This window comes from Gavialis gangeticus, unplaced genomic scaffold (assembly GCF_001723915.1).
Source record: "Gavialis gangeticus isolate Ggan-Ray unplaced genomic scaffold, GavGan_comp1, whole genome shotgun sequence".
Taxonomy (NCBI): Eukaryota; Metazoa; Chordata; order Crocodylia; family Gavialidae; genus Gavialis; species Gavialis gangeticus.
The window spans coordinates 220,091,613-220,101,990 of NW_017729032.1; the positions used below are offsets into that span (position 1 = coordinate 220,091,613).

Consider the following 10,378-nt stretch of genomic DNA (forward strand, 5'->3'; position numbering starts at 1 on the left):
CGACACCTGCATCCATGGCCTTTGTGACCTGATCGTAGAAGGCAATCAGGTTGGTCTGACATGATCTCCCCCTAATAAATCCATGCTGATTGCCCCTGAGCATCATTTCTGATGCCGGCCCATCACAAATGTGCTCCTTGAGGATCTTCTCAAAGAGTTTCCCCAGGATTGAGGTAAGACTGACGGGCCTATAGTTGCCCGGGTCCTCCCTCTTCCCCTTCTTGAAGTTTTGTATTAGAGTGTATTATTTGCCAAATACCATGAGCTATTACACAGAGTGACAATGGGACAAATTAAAATTGGTTGCAATTCTGTTGAAGTTTCTGGACTTGTTCCTGATTATACCATGCCTGAATATGTTGTTGTGTGTCTGAAGCATATTAAAAAGCTGTGAGATGTCAGTCAATATTGAAAAGAATGGAGGCAAAATGAAGATATAAGGAAAGAAAAAAAAGTAAACAACTACTGTTGGGATTAGTTAGGAGCTCATGAGGACTAGTGAAACCAGGAGGAAGAGATGGCATGAAAAAACACAAAACAAATCTAGGTCAAGTGATTCTCACTAGGTAGATTCTCACCTCCCTCTCTGCTTCACAAGTACTAAAATAAAAGAGATCTGTGCAATTCCACTGTGGGAAGAAAAGCAGGATCTCAGGACCCTCGAGGTCTACAACTTGAAAGCAGCAGAATACAGCTCTCTGAAGACTCAGAAGACACAGAGGGTGTATCTACATTTGACACTACTGCCTTTATTTAGTTCTGTATTAGCAAGTACTAAATAAATGCACAGTAACCAAAGTTACTGTGAAGTAGCACCAGAGAATGTCTTTTAGGTGATGCTACTGCACAGCAGCCTAATAATACTGTGCAGTATCGTATTAGCACTGTCTGTGCTGTGATGCACTACTGTGCAGTATTTTTTGGCGACTGCACAGTCAGCAGCTTGTGTAGGTGCACCCAGAGAGTCCTGCAAGAGGTCTATGAAGCCTCACAGAGCCCAGAGAGGTCAGGAGTTCACAGAGAGATCCATAGGTAACTAACTCATACCCTTGGTTTTCAGGCTGCCCTGCCTCATGGCTCTCCCTTGCCAGCACAAATACTTCCCAGCTATTGGATTACATTATTTCATTCTCACTTTTCCAATATGCCCATCAGTACTTCTCTGGCATCTGGAAAAAATTAGGTACAGCCAATAATGTGAATGTAATCCCAAGGGTCACATGTGCACAGGCAATGTAGGGGAAATTAAAGCTCAGTCAGCATTAGCTGACAGGACAAATGTCAATGGAATTTCTGCGGCTTTGTCAGGGAACATGCCACGTAGAGTGTCTGTTTCCTGAATCATTCCCCAAAGCTGGGCACAGGTGGCACTTCTTGCTGAAGAGAGTCTCTTCTAGTTCTGACTTTTCCTTAGATACTAGCTGTCCTTTCCTTGTGAAAGAAGAGTTGCCTGGATAGTTGGTAAATCATTTAAATGTATATATAAACGTATCTGGTAATTCAATTATAGTTTTATGTATATTCCACAACATGCTGCCATAAATTTAATTTTGATTGTATGTAAGCTATTTACCAAACAACTTTAATGTAACAAGTCCACTAACAATGTTATAGTTACCACACAGGAAGACTGATCACACTCACTCTCTAATGAAAATGCCCAGCCATGCCCCTGGACTTCATTTGAAAGTTAACAAGAACATGTAAAAATCTATAAACTTTTCATTTTGATTCATTCTGTAAAAATGAACTTTACCTGGGGAGTCATTTAGACTGAAGGCGATGCGGACTGGCTTATCAGCAGGTACCCTTGCTGTGGTGATCATGTGGGCACTTGAGCCTAACTTTTTACCTGTGTGTTCCAGCTGCAATAATAGAAACAATAGTCACTACAAGTCATGTGAATCCATTACACCCTTTACTGAATGATTACCATGCATTTATAGCAGTATTTTTTTAAATTCTAACCCAGCACATTTAAGATAAATGGGTAGAGCTACACTGGATTTCCCCTCCCAACTCTTGAAAATAGTTAAAAGTAAAATTTAGAACTAGAACCTCAGCTCTCCGATTTATCAGTAGATCAGGTACAGAAATGACCGAACAACTCCCTTCACCCCTCCCGGCTCAATGCCTTTTTGGCATGTCTCTGCCTTGGCCTGGAGGGCCACATCCACAAAGGTTAGAAGGCAGTTTTATTCTCCAAACCTTGGTGGTGATTGGTCAGTGGGACTACGTGCGAATGGAAGAATCTGCCCACATGGGTTTGATTGCAGGATCGGGGCTTTACTCTGTCCTTGGCTTTTCTTCTGAGACTGCCAACTCCAAATGGTGGTTTTAATGAGGTAGATCCCTGTCCATTAAGAAACGAATCAAAACCACCAATTCATTTCACACCAGGCACCAAATAGACAACAAATATTTATAACTGTCAGTCAGTACCAACCCAGACTGGATCAGCTTAAATTACTTCCACATGTCCAGGCTAACTTTTACTCATTGCTTTACTATGAATAGCTTTACTTACAGATGTTTGGGGAAAAATCTGTGAAAGATCTCAAGTCAAACATGCGAACCTTTGTAGATAGATCAAATCTACTGTATCTTACATTGACATTAAGACAGCAATATTGTAGCGAGCCCAGTGCAGACCCCATGTCTTTGCATGGCACTTAGATGAAGTCGCTGGGACTCCATGCCAGTGAGGAATCTATCCTCAAGACTGAGGCTAGGTCCATACATTACACTTTTATTAGTGAAATTGATCAGAAACCAGTCTATACGCATAACAGAACAGAAATTTGGCGCACACAAACTGGCTTAAAAATGGTGGAACCCAGTCTAAGATTTGCCACTCTCACCAAAGGGCAAATGTGTGTTCTGTTCGCTACTGATCTAAACTATGGTTTTACTTACAGAAAACTGCGTAACTGAGATTGATTCTGCCTCAGGCTTTTTGAATGTCTGTACCTAGCCTAAGGGTCTAGATGTATGACATCTTTCCACTAGCATAATCTTCCCTCACCTCTGCATAGATAAGGAATGTATTCATTGATGTAACCTCCTAGAAACTGGTATGGAGTCACCCTGGGAAAAAGCAAGAATAACTTTACACAGGTGTAAGTTATATCAGTGTAATAATTGTCAAGTATCTGCTTCCATGATAGGCATTTACTTAATAAAAGCAGGTTAAAACTTCTACCACATTGTAAGGCGTTGTAATGGTGCCTACTACAGCAGCCACCTTGGGAGAGCTGCTTGTTTGTTCACTCTGTACACCAGTGAAATGTATATAGGTGAACAAAACCAATGTAAGTTACGTTGGTGGTAAGTTTTCAGGTGTCCAGGCCCTGTGAGTGCTAAGAAAACTTCAGATATTATCCAGCAGTGAATAGTATTTATTTCACCTCAGTGGATACTATGTTACTGACATTAAATATATAATATATCATTGTAAAACCTCATAAGTCAATTAGAAATCAAATGATTCTGGAAAGTATGGTACATTTGCTAAACTATATACTACATATCTATTGACAGTGTGTCATAATTGGTGGCAAGGGAAAAAACAATTCTCTAAGCCAACCAGCTTTCGGTGTTTCAGTAACATTTTAGAAAGAAATATTTGTTCTACTACATTAAAATCCCACTTCTCCGTTTGATGTCAAGTTTAATTACTGAGCATCTCATAAAATCCGTAGAACAGAACATCATTAAGCATGCCAAATTCTTCCCTAGCATGATACCTTTGCAATAAGATTTGCTTTGTCTAGCTCAAATTTAGTTAGCAGAGCAATTCAGTTACCCTGTGGCAACACTACATAGTAATGCACTGATCAAATAATACATATTTTACAGTGCTTAGATTTTCTTTATAATAAAAACATACAGAAACTTTACTTTGAATAAATATTATTTGCAGCTGGGAGCCACTTTTTCTCCTGATGCCTGAGGGAGTCTCATGCGTATCCCCACTGCCTGCTTTTATTACTGATGATCAGGTCCGTACACAAAAGTTCAACCAGCGCTGGGTCGAGAAGAGAAACCAAAACTGTTCACTAGATTAACACAAAATGTATGTTGGGCTTGATTCAAAGACCACTTAAGTCACGAGAATATTTCAGTTTAAAGTCCATTGCTACATACTGAAGAACATTATTTTTAAACTGCTAAGAGGTTTTTACATTGGAGTAATATCTCTGTCTCTCTCGGTCTCTTTTTGTGAAAAATGTTTGAGACTTTGCATGTTTTGTTTTGCTTTTTCGCTGAAATAAAACCAAAAACTGCAAAGGCAGAATTATTTCTCATAACATGCTCCTATGAAACTAACCTCAAGCAAAAGAGAGAGATTTTACACACTAAGCACAAAGCTGTTCATCACTGTATTTTGTGATAGACATGCTGCGCATCTGTTTACAATCATTAAAAAGGTCTTCACGTGCTAAGATGCTTTATACTTAATACCACAGAGCAGCAACAAAAACATTCCTAGAAATTAATATCATTAACAACAAATACGTTAGGTGCATTTTGGAGGAAGTCTTGAGTTTGCCAGACTAGTATATGTGTAGCAAACTTGTGGTTTTATCTCACTCACACACTGTGGTCGACATTGTTTTCAGATTACCATTATTTTAGCCACCCGCTATCAGAGGACAAAAATAAGAACTTCCTCCAGTACTGAATGGTGTTTTTTAACATCACACAAAGGAGTAGAGGGGTTTTTTTTCCCCAGTTTACTCCAAATTAATCCCCTGCCTACATACACACTGTGTACTAACCAGTGATCTCACATCCTAATGTATGCAGTAAAGCTATTGCCAGTTTTATCCAAAATCCCAAAAGCTGTTCATCATCAAAAGACAGATAAACAAAGAAACCAAGAAGGAATGGGAATCGTCCTTCCCATGCTTTGTGTGCAAACAGAATGATGTGTGCCCCATCAGCTGAGGAAAATGCAACAGACCGACTGCCCACAAAATTCCCGCTAGGTTTCCCAATACAAAAAACTGAATCTCTCTGCAGATAGAGAAGTATGTGTGAGCAACATTTGGCTTAATGAGGTGTCTCAAAGAATCCCAGCACGCTGTCCCATATTCGTGACAACTGCCTGTGGAACTGGCTGTTGTTTCTTCATAAAAATCTGTAGCCGAACTCAGATTATGTGCTGCCACAGCTCTATCAGTTTAGTTCAGTTTTCACACCTGTTGCCTTACCTCACTTAGTGGAGTGTCTGCACTTGTATAATCCAGGGCCAGCCACTGCCTTGGCTTGTCGTTGCCTTTATGGAGTAAAGATTCAATAAAAGAAAAGGCTGCACCTGCTGCATAGCAACAAACTGACAAGGTCTGAGAAGCTGAGACAGCTGTTAGGGCAACATGCTGCTACCTGCACTTCCCATAGGCTTTGCTGCCCCAAAAGACCACCCTTTTCCGCTTGTCTTCACAATTCCACTCTCCCTTCCTTTCCTTTCCTTTCCAACAATGAGGGATTATGATGTTGTCATGCTTCAGGAAAGAAAAAAATCCTTCTGTCAGAGGCATTATTAAGCAGCAAACTGTGGAGAGTCCAAGATTTTTAATTCATTAGTCCTGGCAAACTTAAAATACAAACAGACTTGCTTCATAGGACAGGAATGTTTTCAGCATGACCCAATCAGTGTCTGTGTCTATTCCAGCAAACTGGCAAAGACAGCATGACTCCAGTCAGCAAAAATGTCTGTGGCTCCAATCAGCTTGGGGTGACATTGCCAACTTGGACTAGCTACAAGCAAACTATCAAATGATAGCAGCAACTATCAAAGCTAACAACAAGGATGAGGTTGGTGTTTTAGGTTAGGATTGTAAAAGCTCTGGGAAAGAGCGCCTGTCTAACGTGATAGGTCTATGATACTAAAGAGACAATGGACTAACTTTAGTAGTGTGTACGAAGCTTTTGTAGCTCCTGCCTGTTCACATAAACGCATTCTGAAGGCAGATGTATTTACACATCTTTTGGGACAGGAACTGACATTAATTCACTGAAAACACAGCTTGTAGATTCTGCTGAATTCAAAGAAGTTAGCAGTGAGATTTCCCACTGTGCTAGTCAGTTTTGAAAGTACAAGTAAGGTTATGAATAACTGATTCTGAAAATGCTAGGGGGAAGGGAGGACAAAAATGTTGTCTAGACTGAAACAGTTACTGCAAGGAAAGGTTAAACACCCACTTGGCTGCATATCCTCCCTTGGACAACTGAGGCTGTTGGAGAGTGCAGTGGATAATATAAGATGCTTGGTAGACAGACAATATAGCTTCTGCCAGGGTTGTTATACTGGCTTGAAAAAATAAATAGTTAACTTTCCTGTCTCCAATATATATTTTAAAAATAATAAATTGAATTAAACAGATTATCTGTCCCGAAATCCCATGTTCTGGAATGTCTCCACAGATGCACATGCAGACAGACATCCTGTGGTTCATTTAAGGTGCATTTGGTGCAAAACAAGTGGCTTTAAGTCAAGTTTATTTCTCCCCCATTTGTGTATTGGCCAAAGGAATGACCCCACCCAAGTATATATCAGACAACCAAGTAGCTGCTCTAATGTATACCCAGATACCTGTGGCCCTGAGAGGCCATTTCATACTTAGGGGTAGGTGGAGCAGAAGGACACATTGCTTAGTCCTTTTTTCCTCAAGGAATGGCCTTATGCTGAGGAGTAGGAGAGACCAGGGCAGAGCTACTATAGCAGGGTTAAGCATAATGTAGCACAGTTGAGTAAGCCTATTTTCTAACTGTGTTAAACAGCCAGCACATAAACCATGAATTGATCCCAGGAAACGAGAAAACTGGAAAAATGTGCCGTTGGTAATTACAAGGCTTTATGTTTGTCCACAGTATTATAGAAAGTATGAAACAGATATTGGGGAAGCATAATCAAGGATAAGCAGATAAACAGAAGTGGAACAGGATGCAATATTGTTTTTTTCCAAGGAAAAACCATATCAGACCAGTGTTGTATCCTTCCATAGCAGACTAATGGATTGCATAGGCACAAAGCTATGCAGTGGGCCCAATCTATGTAGATTTAGGTAAAACAGGGCTGTCAAACTCACTTTGGGCCCCAGAGCTGATCTGAACTGTGGGGACTCCTTGCAAGCTGAATCTGGACCATAGTTTGAAACTGCAGCAGCTACAGCAATTTGAGACAGCAGCAATGGTGGCACTAGCCACTGTGGCCACAGTGGCTACGACTGGCATCGCAGCTACCATGGTGGCTACAGCAGTGGTAGCCCCCACAGTGGCTACCAGGGTAGGCATGGCATCGTAGCAGCAATACGGAAAGTAGCCATAAGCCAGAAAGCCACTTGTTGTGGTTGGGGCATGCAAGCAGCTGTGGGCCAGATGACAGCCGGATGACTGAGGGCTATCACATAGCTTTCTCTCACCCTCTAGAGCTTGTGACATCCCCTGGAGCCTTAGGGCCTCCAGATTCTACCATAACCCCTGCCCATGTCCACAAACTCCAAGCCTCCCCCAGTAATCCCCTGGGATGGATGGAGCAGATCCACAGGCTAGATCTGGCCTCTGGGCCATACATTTGGCACCCTTCAAAAAAAGCATTTGATACAGTGCTTCACAGAAAATTCTGTTTTACACTTCTGCTGTAAGATAGGAACTCATCTGAAGGCATTAGAGGAGTAGGAGGAACCTGGGAATACTAATCAATCACAGGATTACTGTGAGCCAGTGTCACATAGCTGTAAAAAGAATAATACAATTCAAAAGTGTATTTGATATGGTATTTTAGTAGAGATACAAAAATCTTAGTACAATATACAAGGCCTTCATAAGACTCCATTTGGAATATGGTGTGCAGTCCTGGTCACCCAGGTTAAAAAAAAATTAATTCAAATGGACAAAGGTTTACTGGAATTGTTAGGGTAATGGAGAATCTGTCTTATGAAAGGAGATTAAAAGAACTTGGCTTGTTTAGATCGGGGATCTGATTATAAATACACTCATTATTCATCCCAGAATGAATATCAGGAAAGGAGAAGAGCTATTAAAGTTGAAGGACAATACTGGCACAAGATCAAATGGATACAAACAAATTAAGACTGGAAATTTGAAGATGGTTTCTAACAATCAAAGGAGTGAAGTTCTAAAATGGTTATCAAACAAAGAAGAGCGGGCAAGGAATCTGATAAGCTTATGGAAAGGATAGTATGATCAGAGAAGTGTTCTTGGAACAATTAATCAGTACATATGATATGTGAATTCAAGTACTGGGAATCTCTATTGGGGGGGTGGTGTTAAAAGGAAACTCGGTCTCTCTGCTGAAAGTACTGGGTAGTCTTGTACTTCATGACTTCTGCTAGTTGCCTGTAAGGGACCAGAAAGAATCTTGCCTCCTACACATGAATACAGTATTTAGCTTCTGGGATTTTTTCATCTTTCTCTGAAGCACTGTATACTGGCCACAGCTACAGACAGGATTTTGACTGGTGTCTGCTAGAGTTCCTACCACTACTGAGAAATCTCTTAAGTGCTTGACTCAGGAACAAACTGATTACCATATTTGGGTTTAGGAAAGAATTTTTGTATCAGGTGAGACTGACAAAGACAGCATGCTTTCTTTGTAAAACAGGGCGTTGTCTTCCTCCTAGAATCCTCGAGCATGTATTAACTTAACTAATCCCTTGCTACCTTAGTGACAAGGCATGGGCAGTGGCCAGATCTCCCATGTGGCATGGAGGTGCCCCCCACCCCCAAGAGTGTTCTAGGGCTGTGGTGTGTGAAAGACAGGAATAGACAAACCTGTGGTCCCTCTGCTGCAGATGGAGGGGACTAGTCTTGGTGGCCCAGAAGGCTGTTTCCAGACTAGTATATTCCTGATGAACCTGGTGACTTGCTCGGAGCCTGAGGACTGGGCTCCTCAATTTATTCTTTTATTACCCTGTAGTAATTACACTTCTGAAAAGATACTTGGAACAATCCTTATTTATTTAATTTAGGGGAAGATTTGGCTTTGCTCATAACCATGAATTGCTACTGAGATTTCAGAATAAGACCACAGCAGCAGCTATTGATTTAAATGGAGGAGACTCTCTCCAAGTATTATTTGTAACAGGTTTATTTGGTTTGGTTGAAGAGAATTATTTTTAAAGTATTTTTTTGTAGGTTTACAGACATAAGGTAAAATCTAGGCTCCAATGACATCCATGGTAAAACTCCCAATGATTTCAACAAGACCAGTATTTCACTTACAGGATCTGAGTCCCCTCTCTCTTGCATTGTTTGTAGTTTGCTATATCTATACAAAGTGGCTGTAAAATAAAGCAGATGGGTCTCATTTACACTGGTTTGAGTGACCTCATGGGTTCAATGCAGTAGAGAAGAGGCTTTCAGAAGTGTAATTTCCAAGATGGTGACTGAGCAGCAACAAGATTTACCTTTAAGTAGCTATGGCTACAAAATTCCTAATCACTCCCAAACACAAGTCATACATATGCAGTTGCTCTAATGTACAAATATTTGGATGGAAATAACACCAGGTAACACATGGATGACTTCTCCAGACAGTTGACTGAATGTGGCTGCCTATACATGTACATGTTCACGTTCTAATTGGAACGCTTTTGTGTTGCCTCACCATCATATGTATTAAGCCCCTGAGCTTTTTAAATTGGCTGGGAGGGGGCACTTTATGTAAAGCTTGTCAAATGAGGTTTAGATAAAGTATCCTGCAACCATTTTTAAATGCACAAGGGCTTAACACACGTGACAGCGAGCAGTTTTAATGAGAATGGTTGTCCAGGAACTGCTTTAATTAAAATGCTGTTTCCATGCCTGAGCATGTGTATAGGCAGCCTGGATAGCTACCAGGTCACAGATGGGTGGATGGGTCCTTCTCAACCTGGAAGGACGCGGGCAGTGGGGTTCCGCAGGGCTCAGTCCTCAGGCCCGCGCTGTTCAACATCTTCATCAGTGATTTGGATGAGGGGGTAAAAAACACCCTGTTCAAATTTGCTGATGACACTAAGATGTGGGGGGACATGGGCACACTAGAAGGAAACAACAGGCTACAATGTGACCTAGACAGGTTATGAGGGTGGGCGGATGAGAATAGGATGGATTTTAACACAGACAAGTGCAAGGTGATGCACCTGGGGAGGAACAACCAGCACCATACCTACAGGTTGGGGAACTCCCCTCTTGTCAGCATGGAGGCAGAAAAGGATCTTGGAGTCGTCATTGACTCCAAGATGAACATGGGTCGGCAGTGTGGGGAGGCAGTTAGGAAGGCCAATCATACCTTGTCATGCATCCACAGGTGCATTTCAAGCAAGTCAAAAGAGGTGATCCTCCCCCTCGACGCGGCACTGGTCAGGCCGCA

The 10,378-nt window shown here is 41.4% G+C and overlaps 1 protein-coding gene across 3 annotated transcripts in view; it reads right to left on the reverse strand.

Annotated features, from left to right (window-relative positions):
- Positions 1-5,592, reverse strand: part of MAP3K7CL (MAP3K7 C-terminal like) — a 68,661-nt gene extending 63,069 nt beyond the window's left edge. The window contains exons 1-3 of one of the 3 annotated variants that reach the window (XM_019525588.1): positions 5,217-5,591; positions 2,209-2,353; positions 1,757-1,865 (exon numbers count right to left, since the gene is read on the reverse strand). In XM_019525588.1, coding sequence (XP_019381133.1) covers positions 1,757-1,826 — 70 coding nt within the window. In that variant the 5' untranslated portion in view covers positions 1,827-1,865; positions 2,209-2,353; positions 5,217-5,591. Of the gene's footprint in view, positions 1-1,756; positions 1,866-2,208; positions 2,354-5,216 lie in introns of those variants that run through there. The other 2 variants (XM_019525589.1, XM_019525590.1) reach the window with 2 other exon arrangements.
- Between the last annotated feature and the right edge of the window lie 4,786 nt (positions 5,593-10,378).